At 45.5% G+C, this 24,099-nt stretch overlaps 1 protein-coding gene across 1 annotated transcript; it reads right to left on the bottom strand.

The window, feature by feature from the left end:
- Positions 1-285: 285 nt before the first annotated feature.
- Positions 286-23,282, bottom strand: LOC144134317 (uncharacterized). The gene is made up of 5 exons (XM_077667255.1): positions 17,702-23,282; positions 16,483-17,143; positions 13,032-13,062; positions 12,484-12,544; positions 286-10,905 (listed from the first exon to the last, which is right to left on the bottom strand). Exons 1-5 carry the CDS (start codon positions 17,874-17,876, stop codon positions 10,244-10,246), a joined length of 1,590 nt encoding a protein of 529 aa, XP_077523381.1. The 5' UTR covers positions 17,877-23,282; the 3' UTR covers positions 286-10,243.
- Positions 23,283-24,099: the final 817 nt, after the last annotated feature.

Raw genomic sequence — 24,099 nt, 5'->3', positions numbered from 1 at the left:
TGTTTTACAACTTTTGTTGCCATGAAAGCAGCTCACCATTCAATTCTCTGGTTCATGCTGCATTATCAAATTGCGAAAATATCTCCATATCATCGCCAGACATGCAGACACCGTGAGCCCCAAAAACACGCTTTTACGTGTCTACTCGGCTTAACTAATTTAAAACCTGACCATTTTTTTTTGTAGATGATTAGGCATGAATTAAAACCCTTTTGTGGGTGAGTTGGCGCATATCGATCTTGTAAAGAAGTTTTACCGCAGAAACAAACCACAAGACGACACACACAACTGACAACTGGTTTTATTGGTAAGAGGTCACACCTTATATAGGCCGAAGTTCTGCATGAAAAAGGAGGAAAATATGCATAACAAGGGTTGATGAGAAAAACCAGTATAGCAGAACACGTGCAGGCAAGCAAAGGTGTAGCACACGAAATAAATGTTCTTTAGTTTTCCTTTTATTTTTAATTCGGTCAGCAGGCAGTCACTTCTAGAAAGTCAAGCTCAGCCACAATCAGCGATAAAGACACTTCCTAAAGCACTCACTATCACATTTCTTTATGTGATAGTCTTCTAAACGTATCCACGCTGTCTTGTCTGTACACCTGCCATGAATCTTTCTCCCTTTGAGCCACATATCATTTGCACTTCCTGACATGTGCAACTAATGTCCATACCTGTCAGCTAGGTCTTCTAATATTTAGGCGCGCTCCCCTAAACGGTCACTAACACAATTAACGTCCAGTTTGGCCTATATAAAACTTTCCACATGGCATAGGAATAGAATACACCACTCAAATAGAGCACTTCGCAAACTGTTTTTTATGATTTTTCTCACATCAACATTTTCCAGTGTTGCAAATACACGGGCACAACTTTCCCAACTTATTGAGAGCCAAGAAAACAATGGGCACACCATGCCTGCTTGGCACTTTTTAGTGCTAGTGCACTAAAACCCAAAATCTCAGAATCCACCGATGTTTGTCCAACCGAAGCATCTTACGGGTGGCCCACCTCTCCACTGGGTCGTGGCCAACCTGCCAGCAGGCTTATGGCAAAACACCCTATGGCTGTGAGTAGCTTTCGAACCCAAGGCGACACGAACAGATAAGGTTCACTGGCCACTTGCATTTGACCACTACGTCATCATCACAGCCGAACATCCCACATGTTTAACTGCCCATCTCTCTTGCCGTGCTTTGGATGTCGTCGTCTTCATCAACTTCTATCCGTGCGCAAGGAATCCAGAATATACTGCGGTCGCATTGCCCTAACTGAGACTTGAACCGAAACAGAAGTGAAAACTAAAGTGCGAGCGCACCTATATCTCATTTGGCCACGCTAAATTGTCATCTTTCGAAGGCCCAAGGGCCGTCCGAAGACCTTAAACCATTTTTCTTCTTCCTGTTGCACGAAGAAGGGTTTCAGAAACGGCAGTCAGCACCAAATAAAGGCATCCTGCAGCCCAAAGCCAGCCTATCTGATTATTATGGCTCTGGAGCATTTGATGTAGGCATTACTATTCGAGAGTGCACAGTGACGCTATTCCTCTTTTAAAAGTCTTATTTCATAACTGTCTTAACTTTGCAAAGTAATTGTTTGCTGTCAACATATGACAAGATAGCTCATTACTTTGCTAAGTACTGGAAAAGTAAATTATTGTAATTGCATTACAGTAACTTAATTACTGTCATGCCTGCTCTCCAGCGCTTGCAATACAGAGTTCACAAAGGTTTGTCATCGAGATGTTTTGCAAAATCTTTTTTTTTTGTGATTGGTTATGCAGAATTCGAGGCTTCAGCTTTAGTGGGCGAACATGGAAAGATCAGCATTCATGGCTTCACAGCATTGAATGCAGAGGCGAGAGCCACAGATTTTGGTTAGTGCATGGTGGAAAATTAACTAAGGTTCGTTTGGTTTATGGGGTTTAACGTCCCAAAGCAACTAAGGCTGAGGGACGCCATAGTGAAGGTCCCCGGAAATTTCGACCACCTTGGGTTCTTTAACGTGCACTGACATCACACAGTGAACGGGCCTCTAGAATTTCGCCTCCATCGAAATTCGACTGCCCCGGCCGGGATCGAATCCCTGTCTTTCGAGTCGGCAGCGGAGCGCCATAACTACTGAGCCGCCATGGCGGATGGAAAATTATTTACGGTATGGAAGGTATTAGAGAAGCATCAAATGAACTTCCGCATAAATGTACACCAGGAGCGACCTTCCAGTGGTGAGTGGCCTTCTATAAATAGGTGGAAAATCAAACAAGTCCGGATTCGCTGAAAATCAATATGCAGATAGACGAAGCTTTGCCGAAACTCTTGTTGTAAACTGTGCCTGCCGCTGGTCTCCGGCGTCAACCCATTACCAGGAATTTCGGACAAGTGCTTATAGCTTGCTTGGCGGCCATCAAGTAGCGCATTTCTTTGAACACTAAAAAATAACATCGACATCACCTGTGGCATAAAAAGAAAAGATATGACTGAGAGGCAGCAGAACAGAACTTGATAGGCCACTAGGCTTAGCAGCACTGGCTGGGCGCTGTCCAGCAGTTCTGGTAATGTTTGTATATGTAGGCACATAAGGGGCTCCCCAATGTGTATTGAGGTTTCTTTGACAGCAAAATATTTTTATATTTTTTTTCAAGGTGCTCGTGATTGCTAAGAACCTGTGCAAAGCATAAGGCTGAAGCAAGGAGATGACAAACACAGTCCTCCTTGTGTTCTGTGCCAGGTCCTAACACTATGACGTTACGGTGCCCGTTCAGCAGAAAATCTGGCATCAGCGTTGAGAGTGAAAAGCGGGCCATGTGACCTTGAGACGTCATCACATCTTGCCCACCGGATTGTGAGCAAACTGCCCACTATGACAGGTGGCAGTTAAATTAATGACGGGGCAGTGGTGCACCGTTTAACCACTGGGCAAGGCATGCAATGAGAACTCCCAGCAATCTATGAATGTAAAGCAGCAAATGATGATGTCTTCGAAGTGATATGCAAAGAGGACCCCAGGCCGCTGCAGGGAACTATTGATGCTATCACATCATACCCTTAAGGGGGAAGAGGGAACTTTTCTATCTTTTGACTTAAAGGGGCTCTGAAATGCCTTCCGAGGAGAGCACATTAACTCACTTAATCACTGCACTGTGTTGCCATGAAAACCAGTGCCAAATAATACTCTTCTACACGCAGCAGACGACCCACAATCACGCGTCAAAGTTGGCGAGCCCTTCCCAGCGACATTTTCATGCTCGCACCCTCCTCCGTCCCCCGCATCCGCGTAGACAAGGTGAGAGGTGGCCATTGGTTAGATTCTTTCAGACGTCAGGCAGCTACCGTGGCCGCTGCCAATAAGCCGCTTAGCTCCGGCGGGTCGGGAAGCTCCGCTCCCAGAGGGGGGGGGGGGGGGGGGGGGAGGGGGGGGGGGGGGGTCGGCGAAGGAGCGCCTACCTTCCAACGTGCAAAAAGTGACGAGAGGAGAGGGAAAGGCACGAAGACGCTGAAATTCAAATTTTAACTACAGATAACTCAGCTTCTACAAAGCGCATTTAAAAAATCCTTGCTGGACACTATTCGTGAAGCAGCATGCTTCAATATCCCGTGCATGCCGCAAGTTTATTAGAGCCCCCTTCACAGCCCCTTTAAAGCAAAGAAATTTGGCAGACTGGCTTGAAATAGCATCAAATAGTCAGATATAAGTGTTTCAATAATATCTTAAGTAGGTTTTATTTTATCATTGTTTACATGTTGTTCACATGTTACTTGCTTGTGGAAAGCTTAGCATGACAACAAAACGGGCTATGGGTCTGTAAGCGGTTTTAGTATTTACTAAGGAGTGTAGTGTAAATCAAGACAATCATAGTTTTTTTTATTTATCTGCTCTTTTTTTAAAGCACAGTATGCACCTTCTCCTTATGCTTAGCATGTATTATGTTCTAATTACCGTGTAATAAAAACATCTGAGCCTAAACGCTAAATCTGAGACTGTCTCGATGAAAACCTTATTTCAGCAATTACGACAAAACAAACTAAATAAAAATCCGTGCACCAATTACTGTGCTATGCTTTCCACGAACATGGTGATAAACTCGAAACAAACTTTCGAGAGAACAAGCCCAAAAGTTCTAAACTAACACACACGTATATGTGTAGATGCCGTTGGATGAAATATTTCAGTACAACACAGAAAGAGTGCTGTAGATGCCAAAAAATGTACTTTTCAAAACTCGTCTTTTTTTGCAATTTTCGCGATCTGATCCCTGCTTCCCCCCTTAAGGCGTAGATTAAATGTCCCCTGAAGTTTTAAAGCGACAGCATTAAGGCTCCCGTTCTGCACAAAATTCAGCGGCATCAGCTTTGTGAGCAAAAAATCCCTGGAGAAGCAACCTGGGTCGGCCACCTAGGTCACACGGCCTTGTGGCATCATCACAACCTGCCCACCAGATTGTGAGAAAACTGACCACCGTGGCTGGTGGCAGTTAAAACAATGCCTGATTGCGAGAGGTTGCTTGGGAAGGGCAACCTGGGTCTCACAAGCCACACCAGTGACACATCGCTTAACAGCTGCACCATTGCACCGGTAGTATGGGGACTCCAAGGGGTCTACGAACGTAAAGTTGAGAATGATCAGCTCTGCATATATAGGCGTTAACCCATTAATGCTATCGCGTCATACCCTTAAGGTGTAGCTTAAGTGTGTCCCTCCAATTTTTTTTCTTCACAATCATGAAATCATGCCAACTAGCACAAACTGCAGCATCAATTGATTTCACATTCTCAAGTGTCACTAAGAAGAAAATAGTACACGTATTCAATCAATGGAGAGAGGAGGACTTCTGGGAAGCTTGTGAGGCACGGAGCCGACTACGGGCTATTTGGCGCGCCAGTGAGGCCGGGGCGATGGCGTCCTGAGCGTAAGCAGTGGTGGCGACTGAAGAAGACGGCAGGAGTGTGTCCAAAGGCAAGATGGGGTGCCAACCAAACAAAAGGTAGAAAGGGGAATAGCCGGTTGTGTCATGCCATGAAGAGGTTATATGCAAAAGTCACATAAGGCAAGGCAGCGTCCCAATCTCGGTGGTCTGGCGAGACGTACATTGCTAACATGCCGGTGAGCGTGCGGTTGAACCATTCCGTAAGCCCGCTGGTTTGTGGATGGTAAGCTGTCACGAGCTGGTGCTGCGTGGCACACGTACGAAGAATGTCATTAATCACTCGGGACAGAAAATAACGACCACGGGTCGGTGAGCAGTTGACGAGGGGCGCCATGGTGAAGAATGACGTTTTGGAGAAGAAAATCGGCGACACTGGTAGCGCAGCTGGTAGGCAAAGCACGCATGACGGCGTACCGAGTCGTATAATCAGTTGCGACAGCGATCCACTTGTTGCCGGAGAGGGACGTAGGGTCCGGGAGTGACTACGTAGGGACCATCAGGAACAGGAGGAACAGATGAGAAATAAATGTAAATGGCGGCTTGGACAAAGTCGACAGCACAAAGGCGAGGTACAACTGGGGACAGTGACTCAGTAGAAAGGGGAAGGTCAAGCTGGACAACACTGGTGGCGCAGTTGATGAGGGCTGAATGCTCAGACAGGAAGTCGAGGCCAAGAATGACGTCATGAGGGCACTGGTCCAGAACAGAGAATAGAACGATGTATGGCGGCTGGAAATGGTCACACGGGCTGTGCATAGTCCAACCACAGGAGGCGTTCCGCCGTCGGCAACGCGGAGAACGGCTGTGGGTGCAGGGGTCAGTACTTTTCTGAGGCGGCGTCGGAGGGTTGAACTCATGACGGACACGTGCGCACCCGTATCGATCAGGGCTCTCACAGGGACTCCATCGACATGAATAGCGAGCAAATTTTGGTGGGCGCGGAGGGCTAAGCAAGGATTTTGGGACTGGGGCTGTACTGCAGCATCACCTCCAGACACTGCAGTGTCTAGTGTTCCGCTTGCGAGCGTACGTAGGGGCCAAGAGAGGAGCGACGACGCAGGGGGGACGGGGGAGCGGCTGGGGTGGGAAAACTGGCTGTTGACTGTAGCACTCTGCCGGGCTGGATGGTGCGTGAAGTGGCTGGGCTGTTCGTCGTTGCGGTGAGAGCAGAGACGATTGTATGCGCTACGACGGAACCAATAATTGCGACAGTGACGGGAGATGTGGCCAATAAGGTGGCAGAGGAAACAGATGGGCCTGTCGTCGGGTGTCCGCCAGTCGTTAGGGTTACGTCGACGTGGAGCGAAGTAGGAAGGTCGGTCAGGAGCAATCGCCGTGATGTCGGGTGGGGATGAAGGACGTACGGGGGCTGACGGGTTGGAGGCCAAGATTTGCAAGCTGTTGACGGACGACAGCTTGTACCATAGAGATGGTGGGCAAGTGGCTGTCACCATCACGTAGGTGCAGGGAGGCAGGGGACATGGCTTCGAGTTCGCGTCGAATGATGCGGGTCACCTTTTCTGGAGGCGCAGGAGTTTGCCGGTTGCAGCAGGTCTTCACAGGAAGAAGTGGCAGCCGTGTTGGGGAGGCGTGTGTACGGCTGGCTAATGCGCCTGCTTTTAGCTTCCTCGAAGCGGCGACATTCCTTAATAATGTCGTCGACTGTAGTGAAATTCTTGTAGACGAGCAGGTTGAAGGCATCGTCGGCGATCCCCTTCAACATGTGACCCACTTTGTCAGATTCGGGCATACTACTGTCAACTTTGTTGCAAAGGGCCAACACGTCCTGAATGTACGAAACATAGGATTCCGTAGAAGTTTGAGCTCGGGATGCAAGGTCCCTCTTAGCGGCGAGTGTTCGGCCGAGCGGCCGTCCAAACAGGTCGCGCAGTTTCTGCTTGCAGACGTCCCAGCTGGTCAAGTCATCTTCGTGAGTCTCGTACCAGACTCGGGCGGTGTCTTTTAGGTAGAAAATGACATTGGCGAGCACAAGGGTTGGATCTCAGCGGTCGTATGTACTCACGCGTTCATACATCTGGATCCAGTCGTCCACGTCAACGTTGTCGGTGCCAGAAAATGTCCCAGGGTCACGAGGAGCAGAAAGAATGAGTGATGGCATGGCCGATGGTGATGTTTGCCGGCAGGCATCCTGGGTCATGATGAGCGAAGAAAGCTGTCGGCCGCTGCGGAGCTCCGTCTGTAGACGTAGGGGAAAGGCGCACCTCCACCAAATATGTTGCGGGAAAGAATATATTTAAAGCTATGTACACCAGCGAAGGAACAGCTACGAGCGGCACTCAGAACACAGTCAGAACTTCATTGTCGTCTTTGTCTTCATCCACCCGTTCACTCGCTCAGTCTCGTCGTCGTCTTCCCACTTCAATATAGACGATTAAAAATTACGCTCCTCTTCTCCCCCTCAACTCGTACACGTGGGGCACCAGACAAAAATAAAGAAAACAGCTCTGGGACTGGGCCCCGTCCATGAATACATTATCCGCTGACGTTCCTTTTGCAACTTCCGGTTGTCGCTCCTAGCACCCCAGCAGCAGCGTCGGCGGTGTGATTGCGGCGCGCGTCGGGTTTCTTCGCTTGTCGTCTGTTGTAGTTAGCAGTAATGGACCCGGACCTCGAGGCGCGACTGCTCGCTCTTACAGCCGCGATGGGCATCGAGCCCTATGCGTTCATGCCGTACCGGCTGAACGCCAGCGACGACAGTAACGACTCGGCGAGCCACTGCGAGTGGCTCCGGAACTCCCAACAGAAGGAGGCGGCAGAGGAAAATTGAAACCATATACGCGAAGGCAATACCCTGGCTCGCGCTTGCTTGAGAGGGTCGCGCGGTGGCACGAGCAGACGATTTTCACGGCTACCGGAAGTGTGCCGTGACGCCGTGGCTGCCATGGCTCCAGCGAATGACAGCGTGTGGTGGCCTGGCATCGTCATGGGTACAGTGATGTCTTTTTTCACGATTTTAGTTTCAAAATCGGCCACTACGAGCCAGTGTTGGCGTTACAAGTAACGGCGTTACCAGTAACGCGTTACTTTTTTCGGTAACTTATTAACGTACTTGCTACCATTTCGGTAACTTAGTAACGTACTCGCTACCATTTCGGAACAGTAACGGGTAACATACTTATGTTAACATTTTTTGGTAACGTGAGGCGTCACATTACTAGTTACTTTTTGTTCCAGTTGTCCCCCACTCTGCCCCCTTTCTTTACAAAAAAAAAAAGCAGAGAGCACCTAGTCAGGTTGCAAATAAACAAACAGGTGCTCTCGGCGACCCTTGTTAGGGCTCGCATGCATGCCAGAAAACAGCTACCCTTGACGACGCACCCAACTAAACAAAAAGACAGAATAGCCATAAACCACGAGACATGTGCATGGACACGCATTCACACACATGCCTTCACCTACCTCTTCTTCCCGAACCACTCACGCACACAACTCCCTACAGAGTAGAAGCATTCCGAGCATTTCTGAACATCACATTTTTCAGAATTACTGTAAATTTTTGAGAGTTCAGCTATGTTTTCTTTGTGAATTTAGAGTTGATGATGAAGTGTAATTTCATGTTTAATTTCACATTCATAAAATGGCTTCAATATGTGCTACAGATTTAGAATCCATCACATGTAACTCTACAGGCAACTTTAGGCCACTATAACATTGCTAAGCTTCTGCACATTTGTGCAAAGTATTCACCGTAAATCAGTATTTCACGTAAAATGGTTGTTTGGGCTAGAAGTTTCGTGTGAAATATGAGCTTTATAAAATTGATATCTTGAGTTCTTAAGGCGAAGATGCACTAATTAAAATTTATGGCTATGAAGTAACGGCAAAGTAACGTGCAAAACTTTTTTTTTCCAGTAACGGTAACAGTAAAGCGTTACTTTTATTTGGAGGTAACGTAGGGCGATAACGCGTTCCTTTTTTCTTAGCGTAACGAGTAACGTATTTAGTTACTTTTTTCCGGTAACGCCTACAACACTGCTACGAGCACACTAATCGGCCCCCAAATTTAAAAAAAACACGGTTTTTAAAAATTCATAATAAATTGCCGGCTCAGTTCCGAAGACTCACACACTTGGTGTGAATGCTTCTTAGCATCATTTCTAAGCATTGAAAACATTTAAAAGAGATTTTTTATTCATTGCATAGTCCCTTTAAGGAAAGGACGCCTGTCTCGCATATCTGGGTGGACACCCGAACCAGGCTGTAAGGGAAGGAAAATGAAATGAACAATTGCTTTTAAGGAAAGGAAATGACGCCTGTCTCACATTTCTCACTCAACACCCGGCGCTGTAAGGGAAGGAAAAATCGATAAATTAATCTGTCAATCAATCAATCCATCAATCAATCCTTAACACTGTCGCGTAAAAATCCCTTCCATTACAGCGCAGTTCAGGTGTCCACCGAGATGTGCCATTTCTTGCTCACCGCCAAAGACGCCGACACCGACGACTCGTTAAAAGAGTGCGAACTTCACAAAGGACACAATAAGGGAAGCCAGTGTCTCGTCTTCCCTTCCTTTGTCTTTTGTGAAGTTCGCACTGTTCTGCTTAGCATGAATTAGTTAATACCCATATATGCAGAATTTATCATTTTCAACTTTATATTCACAGATCGCTGGGAGTCCTCATACCACTCCTGGCACAATGGTGCAGCGGTTAAGCGATGCGCCATTGTCCTGCACTGGCAGGTGCTGCAGCACCCAGTAGGGCTCTTCACGAGCAACCTGTGTCACCAAACACAGCGGCGAGCGAGCAACCTGGACCACCAGAAAGACGATGCCAAGACGGGTGAGCAGGGATCTTAGTGCAAGCTCAATAACAGATTTTACACTATACTGAGTACCAAAAGAATATTATGAAGCACTAGTCCTTATTGAGAATCAAATCCGTAGAAAAAGCCCTTGGCAACAGCAGTACCATTACCTGTGAAGAAATTCATCTCCACATGATAATGTCTACACTTACAAGTGTAAAGTGAAAAATTGTTGGCCCTAAAAATTTCATAACATCTCGCACCCATTCGCTGGCAATATGGCCCCACAAAACACCCAACAAGAATCAGAACTTGTAACAAAATGCAGCCCCCTCTGAAACTCATCTGAAGGAGGAACCAAAGAGCAAAAACCATAACACAACTGGCAGATCCACACTGTGCAAAACAGTTGACTACAGGTGCTCCAGTGCATGCTGGCTGAACAAGCTACAAGCTTCAGAGAACAGTGTGTGCCCTTGGACAACAATTCTCGTGACAAAATTCCATCCACTGGTTGCATACAAATGCCCCGAAGCAGACGGGGCACTACAGTGGTTTTGCACGCTTGTGATTTTTTACATGTCTGTATAGGCTCGATTTGGTTTTGAAGACCATGGGGCACAGTTCGCATTTGTATGGCCTCTCACCTGTGTGGGTACGAAGATGGTCTCTCAGAACAGCGTTCGTTATAAAGCTCTTGTCACAGTGAACACACTGGTACGGCTTCTCGCCTGTATGGGTACGAACGTGTACTGTCATGGGGGACTTCCGTATGAAACTCTTGCCACAGTAAGTGCACTGGTATGGCATCTCCCCCGTGTGAGTTCGAAGGTGGACTGACAAGAGGAACCTCTGTGAGAAGCTCTGATCACACTGAGTACACTGGTAGGGCTTCTCGCCTGTGTGGGTGCGGACGTGGGTCTTCAGGCCATCACTCGTCGAGAAGCGCTTGCGGCAATGACTGCAGCGGTACGGCTTTTCGCCAGTATGGACGCGGAGGTGGGCAGTCATGTTGCTCTTCCACGTGAACCCCTTGCCACAATGTTTGCACACATAGGGCTTCTCTCCTGTGTGGATGCAAAGGTGACGCACGATTTCTGTTCGCTTATCTGTGTCATAGCCACACTCGGAACACACAAACTGCCGCCCTCCTGCTTGTGGTTCTTGGCGAGGCGATGAGTCACGGCTGCTACGAGTGGTGTCCGAGCCTGCACAGTGAAAGAAAGCATGTTTCTTTACCTCTTATACCTGAATTTTTGTCTTTAATGAAAAAAAATCTGATTCATCCCTGGAACTCTTTGTGGTCTGGGAACATGCAAAAAGCTTTCAGATCATTTGCTGCCTTGGTGCGTATTTTGTAGGTTTGTCGTGCAAAAGGCACCACAGGTGTTGTGTGCAAAAAAAATCTATTCACCGACTTTCATTGTTGCAGTGCTTCCTTTCACTTCGACGAGCTGCATCTCACATCACGTGGAATTTATGAAGCAGCTGTTATTAATGCAAAGGTGATGCCTGCATTTTGTACCAATCAACCCTGGCTGACCTCTGCATCGTGACATTTTGAAACGCTGCCGTTTCTCATTCATGGCTGGCCACTGTGAAATGCTGTCCGGTCCTTAGCACTGGAGCCCTCCACTAAGGACCCCACCAGTCTTCGGCAATTTTTCTCTATCTCTCAATAAATGAATAAATATTTTCACCACCAACCCTACAGAGAAATCCTGTAAGATGCCATCAGCCCACCAAGTAAATCAACACCATCTATAAATAAGCTGTATGTAGCAACAACTGCTGGCTGAAGCACGTCCGAGACCTTCTTTTCCTTCCTTGTCGTACCTCTTGCACTGTCCTATTGGCACAGCACTACCGCTTGTGCTGGTGAGTGTTCTGCCTAGATTTTCGCACCATTTTGTGACTGCCACACCTACTCCATCGGCAGAATCACCTTTCTCTTCGCAACTTCCCCTTCCTTTTTTTCATGTCGGCACCACTGTCAAAACTGCAACAAGGAATTCGGTCTAGTGTGCTCCCAATGTGAAGTTCGCCCCATCAGCAGTATCCGCTTCGTGAGCAGGATTGTAGTCCGAATTGCTGTCGCTACTGCTCAGACAGCTGTTTTAGCTCTTGTCCCAGCACAGCGCACATGTATTCTTTAAATATCTTCAGGTTCATTTGAAACCTAAAAAAATTGCCTCTTAGCTAATATAATGCAATTTCTCGATGGTTAAAGGTAATTCAGGGAGCAAGAAGACGAAACCTAAACGATCCCTTATAGCCTGTTCATGCAAAAACGCAACATACTGTTCCAAAAGTACAATCCCTAAGGAGATAAACGCAGGACAGCAGCCATCTGAGTCCCCATTGTGCGAGGGAGGGCAAACAGTGCACAGAGCAAAGCGAAACTGCAGGCTGCCAAGACAGACGTGGCATGGAGTGATCTTGTGAAAAAGTCCACAATAAGCACAGACCAGATCCAAGGACAGCACAACGCAAAAAGGAGGGCATCTTGGCAATGTGCACAATTACACATCAGGAATACTTCTGAGAGTGAAGTTGCAAGGAAGCTAGATGTGAATGAATTGGCATCAAAGTAATTAGCTGTGTGACCATGATGTGTGAATGTGTGGAGTTAGCTAGTCTGCACAAATATGGCAAGTTGGCAGGACGTCATGCAACGCTTCAAATGAAGAAAAAAGGAAGAGTTTTGTTGCAATGATGAGTAAAATAGCAATGCACGTGATAAAAATGCTCAGACAATTTTCAAGAAGGCTGTAAAAATGGCTTGCCCATGACTAATCCGTATATTGGAGCAGTGGAGGCACACTCATCCAAAGTGCAAGATGACAGCTTTCAACCTGAAAAACAACAAAAGAAAAGAGGAATTGCATCATCTCTGACCTGAATTTTCTTCATCCCTTCCACTAATGCATTTTTTTTTTCAACTTTTTCTGTTCAAACACTCATCAGTATGTGATAGGGTGAAGTTTCTCAGTGCAACAGCTGAATGGAAACGACATTGGAAAAAGAACCGGACAAAACGAATGCAGACAACTGTCCTAGCGTGCTTGTGTTGTCCGTTCCTTCGTCCTAGGCCGCAGCGCCGTTGTTTCCGTTGCTGCAAATGAACCAACTAGCCGAGATTGCCTCAGCCAGAATGGAAATGCAAGAGAGGCTAAGCCCAGTGTTTGCCGAGTAATTCCGCTCAATCTTATTGATTTGTATGCAAAAAAAAAAAAGAGGCTCATTCTAGTACTTCCTATAATAGTTCAGATACCTGGCCAGTGCAGACAAGCTTCCAGGGACTGCATAACTTGAAAACATTTATCCATCTTACCTTTCCCTTATCACATACAATATTGCACAGACTGTCAAGAAGAAAAAAAAGACATGTCACTTTCCAATGTACAGCATACAGTATATGTAAGATGTCTGATTTGTCTCCCTGGCGCTTGTTACCGAGAAATATTTAAACTTTGGTCAGAGTTATAAACACAAATTCACAGTGGAAGAGTGTCAAAAGAGCCATAAGAGGAGGCTTGTAGCACCAGGTTGGTATTGGGATTATGCTAACAAGTAGCTTTGACACTGCATTCTACACTGATGCTCCCGTCTAAACAAAATCGGTTGTTTCATTTTGGACTAAGAAAAACACAAGCTCTGCAAATCTGGGCCCCAGCATCAACCAGATTGATTACATGCCCCAATATGCACGCATTCAGTAGCATGAAAGTTGTGCGCATAAGATATATTAGAGAAAAGAAAACGGCAACCTGGTGATAAAAAAATCTTTGGGCAGGTCAACCACAATATTTTATAAAAATGCAAGAAGCAACGATACCAGCAAGAACAAAAAAAAACTCGGACATGGAGGGTTCATTCCATGTAGCACTGCCTTGTAACAGGTGAAGCGAGCCATGCTAGAGTGAACAGTGAACTAGAAGTTCACTCTAGCCATGCCAAGCATCAGGAACGAACCACCACACTGCACTAGCTGCACTTATACACAGGGTCATGGAGGAACGCTTTCACAATGACCGGCAGGCCCAGTTTTCAGTCGCACTCTAGGGATTACCTGTGCACGGCAAAAAGAGCAGGGGACGGAACATAGTTTCTTTAGAAACTAAAAAGCAGTACTCAACAACGGCAAGCATAAGATCACGCCTTACATGCGCTGTTACAGCTGTTATGGCGAGGACTGTGACCGCCCACAATGCTTGTAGATTTTCTAAATATTACTGATATTACCCAGACGGAAAGCTGACGCCAAACCATAGCCAAACAAAACAACCAAACGTTTTTTTTTTTTTTCCTCACTTGGCTTGGCTAGTGTTAGCTCTGAAACGTACAGTAGCGTGCGTTTTTATCGTGAAGACTTTCAAAAATTTCCCCGCCTCAACCGCTCGCTCACTCACCTGCGGTGAAACTGCACACAGAGATTGCGTGTTATGGTAACTTTTGTATCGTAGCAAGTTTGACAACGGTACTTATTTAGTTGAGCGTAATAGTCTACGTAGAGATCGGCGAGCCAAATCCCGCAGACGACGTTTCTTCGCTGAAGAGCGGCGGTGGCGCCATCCGTTTTTGCAGTGGCAAATGTCTCAAGGCCACCGAGGCGAGCATTGCAAATATTCTTTGAAAGGCGAAGTCAGTCGTTATAATATTTTTTTCCCGCTCAATTATTCGAAAATGTTGTAAGCGCTTCAGTTGAAGCAGACGAAACGGCCAGAACGGCATAGTCAAACGGCCCGCGCTTCTTGCAATGTTCGCCTCGGCGGCCTTGAGACATTTGCCACGGTCCGCGGCGTACTGTATTACTCCGCTAGCCAGTCACAAAAGTAAACGAAACCAGCTTTTTAATATTTGACTTTATTAAACAAGTCAGGTATCAAAATTATAGACCTTATAAATTTTTTCTCGTGATTAGCTTCTTGTTTAGGTGACAAGAGAAGTTTTAACAATAGACTACTTTTTTTATCGTAGAGGAATTCTGTGCGTCGGTCCTAAATGTGGGCGGAGCTTCACTGCAGAAGTTGTATCAGACTAAATTTAGCATCCGTTTCAGCACTGTGGATCGATCGAAATGTTTATTGCAGGTTCGCGCCTTATGTCCGTGCCACGAAAAAGCATTTTGACACCTTTGAACCTCCCTTCCAATTTTCATTTCTTTAATTAATCAATTAAAATGACTTCATTGACATGACATCACCAATCACACACCAATCAGTCATAAATCACTAGCACCACAATTTACTATGAAGCGATAGTGCTCTAGCTTTCGCAAAAATTGGAATCTGCCGTTGCCTGCTGCACACAGCAGAGCCCCTGACAAGGGCTTAATTCACTGTTTTATGTATAGCTTGCAAATTATAAACCAAGATGACACCAGACCAGCCTCTCGGCAAAACGTAAAGATTTGCAGATTCTCTTGACTTTTAAAGAAGGTCTTCGGCGTCTGTCGGCCTTTTTTTTTACACAGACACATGTAGCCTATTTAGGATGCAATTAGTAAAGACTAGAATAAGATCTTTGGATCAAGAAAGTTCTCAGGTCATGACAAATACAGAAGTGACACTTACTATGTACAGGAAAAAAAAAACGAGTGCTTCCGAAGAAATGTTTATTAAATAGAAATAAATAAAATATAGTCAAATGAAGACGATTACAATGACACATGCTTGGGTGCAGCCAACAATTCAGCCACCAAACACATCTCACCACTCCTTCCGACAGTCAAGAGTCCACATGGCTATGCAACAGTCAGAGCTTTTATCTCAATGATTCAGATGAGCTACTGCATCTCAGAAGCTCTGAAAGTGTTCAGGAATAGAAATATGTCTTTTTGCCCAAAATACTGGATGGTTATACCTAGTAAAGATAAATTCTCAGAATAAATGTTTTTCTAAATGTGCAGTTTTACTCTGCAACTTTCAATAAGCACATTGTTCAGACACGATTGAAGACTTGTGAATTATTAACTGCATGCAGTAAAAAATTCTGCATTTGTTGCTCGAGGCCCATTATCTGAACAATAAGATGGACAAAAGCCGGGACATGCACTGCCTCTCTTCTGTCTGCTGTCCTTTTCTTTTTGTGCGAGTTATAACAATGCGAACATTAATTATTTCACCAAATGGCTGAAATCTTCTTGATGCTCTGTGAAAAATAGCTATTTAGCTTGTGAAGATGAATTGCAATGCTTTAGAACTCTGGATGAATGAGAAACCAACTAAGATGCTACATTCAAGTCAAAGTCATAGAAAAAAGGGGGAGAGCTCACTGGCTAGACTTCAATCCCTTGACAAAAAATGGTACAGAGTCTTAGAGCAGAACACTAAAGCACATGCATGTACTTTTGAGAATCAAATGCGAAGAAAAAGCCCTTGAGCACTCAGTATCAGTAATTTGAAGAAATTCGTCCTACCATGGGTGCTGCACCTTCTTCATAATATTGTTTATTCTTAGTAAGTCTAAAGTAAAAGGTTGTTCAAATCAAACTTTTATTAAATCTCACATCCTCTCACTAGTAGTATGGCCCCACAAAACAAAAATTTGAACCTCATCAATATCCCTCTCTTGAAACTCCCTTAAAAATGAAACCAAAGAACAAAGACCATGCAGCCAACCTGGCAGATTCATGCAATGTACAATGGCTGCTTGCCGGTGCTCCACTGAATGCTGGCTGTACAAGCTACAAGCTTTAGGGTACAGTGAGTGCCTTTGAACAGTTCTGTCCACAGAATATTAATGACAAGTTCCATGCAAATGCCCCGAAGCAAAAGTGGTACTAGAGTGGTTTTGCGCGCTTATGATTTTTCACATGCATGTTTAAGCTAGACTTGCTTGTGAAGACCATGGGACACAGTTGGCACTGGTATGGCTTCTCGCCTGTGTGGGTGCGAAGGTGGCCATTCAGGATGGTCTTCGTTTTAAAGTTCTTGCCGCAGTGAATGCACTGGTACGGCTTCTCGCCTGTGTGGGTACGCACATGTTCTGTCAGGAAGGACTTCCTTACGAAGCTCTTGCTGCAATGACTGCACTGGTACGGCTTTTCACCAGTGTGGGTGCGAATGTGGACCGTCAGGAGGCACTTCTGCGAGAAACTCTGGGCACAGTGTGTGCACTGGTAGGGCTTCTCGCCTGTGTGGGTGCGCATGTGCTTTTTCAGACTGTCACTTTTCCCGAAATGCATGCTGCAGCGACTGCAACGGTATGGCTTTTCACCGGTGTGGATGCGGAGGTGCTCATTCAGGACACCCTTCTTTGAGAACCCTTTGCCACAATGGTTGCACACATAGGGCTTTTCCCCCGTATGGATACAGAGGTGGCGCACAATCTCTGTACGATTATCAGTGTCGAAGCCACACTCTGAACACACAAACTGCCGCCTTCCTTCTTGCGATTCATGTCGAGGTGATGAGTCATCATTGTCACGGATGGTGTCATAGCCTGCACAAGGAAAAAAGAGCTTGTTTCTTGAAACATGCCCTCTATGAACGTTCTCTAAAAACAACAGATAGGCGACAGGTGAATCACATATCAAGAAGACTAATGTATGGTGAAGTGACAAAACTGACTTTCTAGTCATGCCTGAGCAAAATGCCAGAGGCTCGCTAGCTTGGAAGGTCTACAATACATACACCAAGTAGGTCATAAAAACCAAGCATCTTGGCGAAGGGTAGACCGCTGCTGCCGTGCATATCACTGCTCCTCCCCAATACGGCCGTTAAAGGTGCACAAGGTCGTAAAAAAGGCTGAGGTCGACAGATGGAAGGCTTTAGAACAGGAGAAGACAATGACTACGTACGGTGTCAACAAAGTGATCATTGACCAGGAGAGCTTCTATGAAAACTCGAGGCAGCAGTCTACCATACAAAGCTCATAATAGAGTTTCCAGGACTCATCTGCTGCAGACCAAGTACACAGAGGGCCTAAGCACAAACTGCCTACAATGCAAGGGTGCAAATGAGGTTATCTGTCAAATTTCACATTTGTCATAAAGCGCACCTTTCCAAACATCGCCAACAACTTGCACCTGCTGCCACCAACAAATGGTTTTTGCAAGGAAGGACAGCCACCTCACTGCGAGGCCATCCAAGTTATGGACAGGTGGCTGGAGTACTGGTGGCACACTTGAAGCGTAGACCACTGTACATAGATTTAGAATGTGCATAATTATCATGCGAGTATCTCACACGTACAAGAAAGAATCTCCTTGTTACTCTTCTTTTGGCCTGACCTGAGTGAAACTTGTGGATCGCCTGTTTTAAAGGATGCTTGCCAACCTGCCAGTGTCAAAATAGGGAGATAGCAGCGGCAGAAGAAGCAGGAAACATTAAGTGCACACTTCGAGGGGTTGCACTTAGCAACTTTTCCCAGGTAAGATTTTGCACACTTCAAAACTTTGCCACAGTAGCTTTTCTGAAGGCATTTTTAAACGTGCGGGCTCATCACCAACCTTTCCTTCCATTTTTAATTTTTCAAGCCTCATGTCGCGTGAGGTAGAAACAACAGTGCACAGTCTAAAGATAATTCATTTGCATGATTCAGTGGTCGCTTCTGAAGCTCATGGTGCACCATTTCTAAATGACAAACTTTCTGAGGGCTCGTCCATACCATCACAGATGATGCACTCAACAACATGGGCCTCTTGAACTGCTTTGCTTCCTCCGTGTTCTGACTTGCGTGATAGAACCATGTCATTCCCAGAATTAATGGGTCTCAAAAATGGCCGCCTGGCTTGTAGAGCGCATGCACACAATGTCGCTAGTTTTGACACGACTTATCTTCAGCAGTGCAGATTTTATCGCGGGTGCCACTGAAGCATTTATTTTATGCAATGTATGCTTCGTGCACGTTTGACAGGACTGCTGGCAGCTTCGAGCGGTTACCATGCCCTCCGACTCAGCACGTTTCCACCTGCCTTTTATTTTTTCGCAACACCTCCCCAATGACTGCGAGAAAAACTGCGAACCTGAAATTATGCCATAGAAACACACTAAACAAACAGAAAACTCAACAAGGAAGATCCCACACTATTGTATCGGTGCCAAAAACATGCTGCATTTTTGGAAAACTGAACTTCTGCACTTCTTTAAAAAAAATTGGTCGAAAGCATGCAATAATCCATGGGAAAGCAAGTGGTTTGTCATAAAGGTACTTAAGAATAGGCCCAAATGTCTGAAGACGAAAAAATTTTCTGTCACTTTCTAAAGCTTCAGTTAAACCGGTTTCAATCAGATAACAAAGAAGCACGTGACAGTGATAATGGCTTGTCTATATCGCATGATGCTAATTCTTTAGAGAAAACACTGCTGAGAACAGTTCCGATACAACTGGCAGAAAAAAAAAAGAAGGCTGTGTCCATACAATCAGGAGGCGGAGTCAAAATTATGGTGTCTCCTCGATGATACGGGCGAAATGACAAGTATCCTAAAGGTCCTGGCCCCAAGGATCGGCAACCATCACCATCACAAATTGTGGCCTAATACAAGCTGATGAAAAACACGATAAAAAATGTGATATAAATGAAAGCCATGCAAAGCAGTTCACAGTCTTGCACATAGCTCGAAAGCAGAAAACAGCACAAGAAATCACACAGGTAATGTCGGGAAACTCAGAAATTGGAAGTAAGAGAAAAACTGTTCTTCCCACAGCCCCTGATGCCATCTGGAACGGACCTTGCTTAGACCTTCCAACCAAACTTACTTTTCACCCTTTCTTTTGTACACCATGTACAATTACACAAACTATCATGCATGAGCAGAGACAACAGGACCACTGAAAGCAAATCTCATGCATGAAACAGGTTTCAAAATGTATACAAAATCTACGCTTTGCACTGAAATTTCTATTCACCGTATAAAATGAATTTTTATTGGCACCATCCCCCATTTCGAACACACACTCCTTAGTTATTAGCTACTTTAATCTTTCCACCAAAGACATCAACACTGTGCATTTCATATCCAGTACACACTGCCTATTATAGGGCTGTTAAAACCATACCCTATCTGCTCAAGTAAAATGTATCATTACAAGTATATGCAACTATGAATGTGCAAACTCTGAGCAGTTGAACTGTTGAATTCATTGCAGACAAAACATTTCAGAACTGCATCCGGAATCAAAACAGGATTAGCGCTTTACCACATGGGATGGTACTAAAATTCTATGTCTCTGGTGCTGGTGTTTTCACTTTAGCACCTATAAAAGTGCTCGTCTCGATTGTGCTTGACAATCTTCAAATCCTTGTTGTAAAATACTGGTGCAGCACCAAACCTTTTCCAAACAGCAGCCCAAGTCATCAGGGGTTTTGCAACACGTCAAGAAAATGGACAGCAGTCACAAAGACACTGTTGAAAAAGTGTCCTTACGAACTCAAAATGGACACAACAATCACGGCCTCAGTTGAGTGCTGGAACACCAGACGATACACAGATTCAATTCGGCAAAATGCTATGCATTCAACACTGTTTGTTCCCCTATTACACCCATTAACCTGACCAGTCTGCTTACAAAAGCTGCTTTTTTGAGCATACAGAGTAATGTCGGCAGGATGCACAGATATCCATCAGGAATGCTGTGTGTCGCAAGGAAGCTAAACATGAATTGGTTGCGAAAAATTTGGTTTGCGAACAAGGTGCGATTGTGTGGGACAAATCTGCACAAATTAGGAATGCTAGGAGGAGGTCACATAAAAGTTAAAGTGAAAAAAAAAAAAAAACTGCCACAGTTTTGTTGCATTAGTGTGTAAAACAGCAGTGCACACGATAGACAATGAAGAATGGCTTGCCCATGACTAATCCACAGATTGGTGCAGTGGAGGTGGGCTCATCGGAAATGTGAAATGGCAGCTTCCAACCTGAAAAATATCAATTGAAAAGCGGAAACGCATCATCTCTGACCAGAAATTCATTCATCCCTTCTCATGCATTCTTATTTTTGAATTTTTCCACACAAACGCTGACCAGAATGTGCTTGCTAAGTGAAGTAGCTCAGTGCAACAGCAGAACGGAATGGCGACAGAAGAGATCAATGTTGGCTGAATTAGTCAGTATATGTGATAAATTTGGGTGCTAAAAGCACGAGGCCCTTTCTACTGCTTCCTGAAGAATTGGGACTCCCAAGATGTGCAGGCCAGCTTCCAGGAACTGTATTCGTAATCACGTGAAAACTGCCTATCTTTTCAAAAGAACTACTTTCCTTGTTACCACATATCAGAGGCACACAACAGAGGGTGAATTCAGCGCTCTTTTGAGATACAGAGTTACACAGTCTATCCAAAACACACACAAAAAAGCCTCGTCTACTACTCACAAACACAGAGCATACAGTAGTTGCTAAACATTTGGTTTGTTTCTTTTGCTGGTGCTGGCTATTGAGAACTGTTTGCACCCAAGGCCCACACAATAAACGTGACCGTTACATCAGGACAGAGAAAAGTGTTGAAGAAGAGCAAAAAGAAACACTCATTGCTAAAGCTTCATACTGAGATTATGCAAACAACTAGGTAGCTTTCACAGTGCATTTTTTGCATCTAAAACTATCACTGAAACAAATTTCGGAATTTTATGCTTCATTATAGAAAACATCCTTGCCCAAAAAACTGTCCTTGCACTACAGTTTACTTGAGATATCACACAGTGATGGTGACACTTATATTTTTTGGCCTTTTCTACATTATAAAAGCTCAGTCATCTGTGAAAGTAGCATCTCTGTCGTTAAAATGCAGTTGTCTGTCGGAGCACATAAGAATTGGAAGCATATGAAGGAAGTAAACAGCCGCCAAAACTACCGTCATTTCCCTTACCATAAATGCTCAGTAGTCCATCCAAGGGTATTACGAACACAAATTAATCCCAGGGAACAATGTACTTTAACATGGGAGGTGAGCAATGCCAAACGTAAAGAACAAAGCATGGGATATTATGCCTTATGGTATGATTGATAAGCTTGAATGCACTGCTCTGAGAGCACCCATGCATAGGAGCATGGAGCAACACAAGAGGATGAAAGCTGAAGTACACCCTACTGCGCCCACATACATCAGATGTTGAAGTCACCAGACATGCACCTTTATGGGCCACAACTGCACAGCTACAACTGCACAGCTTTGGACTGCTGTTGATTACCCGTGCCTGAAGTTAAGATATTTCTCCTCAATAACAGGCACTAAGCATTCCACAAGCATGTGTTGAGTGCCAAGATGTCTTTGGTATGCATATTCATAAGGCAGAATGGAAGAGTGGCAAAGTTTTTTAGTAGGCTCAATTTTTGAACAGCATAGCAGCACTGAACATGGCCTTTCACAATAATGCACGGATGCTAGAACATGAAAGACAGCAGCATCCATTTTTGTATTTGTTGGCACTGGCAGCTGTCCCATGTGTATTCGAGAGATGTTTCACCACCATAATTTCTACTGCCTGTCATAGTCGCATTCTGATTGGCTTGACACGCACTGCCATAAGTGCGCCCAAGTCGATAGTACCATAGTAATGGTAGCGATAGGCTTTTCTGTATATGGCATGGACCATTTGTGCAGAAATCCAGGTGGGAAATCGATTTCCGTACTCCCACTGTGTCTGCGGGTGCAAACCCACATGAATTGGAAGCTCATACTGCCCTGGACAGTGTTCTCAGAGCAGTAGTCAGGAGCTCGTGCTAATGTGCTTTGCCGCGTACGGGCCGTGCGACATTAATTTAGAGTACCAAGATTCAGCGGGGCAAGTGGCCGCTAAACTCCAGATGTGTGTACATCCTCAGCTCTTTCAGTGCACCCTGGGCTGTCTTAGCAGGGATTTGATAGCGCTCAATTAATAGCCTTCTAGAATAGGGGGGCCCTACGATTAGTGGCATAGCAGGGAGCCAGTGCGCACGCGCAGTCTAATCTACCGGGAGACAGGCCCGCTGTTCTTAGTGGCCGCTTTGGGCGACTCGAGAGCGCGTGCGTGCGTGCATGTGCCCGTGAGATAGCTTACATTCAAGGCCCCTGTTTCTCTTCATGTACTCTTCAGCAACTGTTTAGTAGCAGGGACTCTCGAGGGCCGCGATCGTTCGCTGCTAGCGCCTTCGGCTGTGTTCAGCTATTGCGTGCTTCACCGTACCCGAGAAAGGGGACCGAAAATGTCAAGGAATTACTCTTCTGCCACACGATGCTGCTAGGAGTGCCGAATCAAGGCGCTTTACTGCTGCTAAACAATGTGTAGTAGTAATCGGGGACCATGAAAAATAATTTAAACAAAAATTGCTCTCGACTAAGCAGCCAATCACAGGCGAATGCGGGGGAATTTCAACCCGGTGGATCTGCCGGCTGTAGGCAGAAACGACACAGCTGCGCATAAAAAGGCGACCAGTACAGCTAAAACAACGCTTCTAGCTCGTTGAGACAGCCTGAAACGCCCGTCACCGTCTTTCACTGAGCGCTTTTAGTCGTCGCGCGCATTTTTTTTTTTTATCAAGGGGCATTGAAGCGTCTGTTTCCAAGCTTCAGCGTGAACACAACAACAAAGGCAATTGTTCTAACTCTTAGCTCACGCGGTATTACAACTGGTACTACAACTAGGTCGAAGCGAAGCCTGCGGAACCGTACGGCCTCCGTATAGAGGCTAGCTAGCCTCTGTGCCTCTGTAGCCTCCGGGCGGTCCAGGGATTTACTTACGGCTTTTGGCTACCTTTGGCTGCCTTTGGCCACTGCCGCCAGTGGCGCTTGTGGAGAGATGTGAGGGCAGCAGAAAGGGGGGTGGAATTGGGGCATTCATTCATAAAAGTATGAATTTTCAAAGGGTTAGACTGGGATGCAGGGAACATTTATGGCTAAAAGGAACAGTGGCAGCCAAGCAAACACTCCTTGTCTTTGTATACCTGTGGACAGGAGCTAATGCCAAAGAGGAAAACAGGAAAATGTTAGAATGTATTGCAAGCGACATTGATGAGCTAGGAGGACAGGGGGAGATAACTATATATTAGGCGACATGAATGCACATATAGAAGACCTGGATGGGTACTATGATTCGACAAGAAGCATGCTGCAGGACATGTGTGACAGGCATGATTTAGTTATATGCAACAGCACCGAGAAGTGCGAAGGGCTCATAACATGGGAGGCGGGGAGTCTGCACTCGACGATAGATTATGCACTAATGTCACAGGGGATGTATAATCGATTACGGGTAATGAGCACAGATGAACATGGTTCCAGAGGTCTAGGTAGTGACCACAAGCGTATCAAGTTGAGCTTCAGAAGAAAAATCAATGTAGGACTGAAGCGAGATGAACAAACAGAGGGGAACTTTTACTCAGAAAAGCAATTGGAAGCAGCAGCCAAACAAATCGAGAAAGTAATTTTTGAAGATAGTGAAACAGAATGGACATATATCAAATACACTCGATTACTGGAGCTA

This window comes from Amblyomma americanum, chromosome 5, assembly GCF_052857255.1.
Source record: "Amblyomma americanum isolate KBUSLIRL-KWMA chromosome 5, ASM5285725v1, whole genome shotgun sequence".
NCBI lineage: Eukaryota > Metazoa > Arthropoda > Arachnida > Ixodida > Ixodidae > Amblyomma > Amblyomma americanum.
Note: the sequence above shows the minus strand (reverse complement) of the source record. Positions and strands in the feature narration are given on the sequence as shown.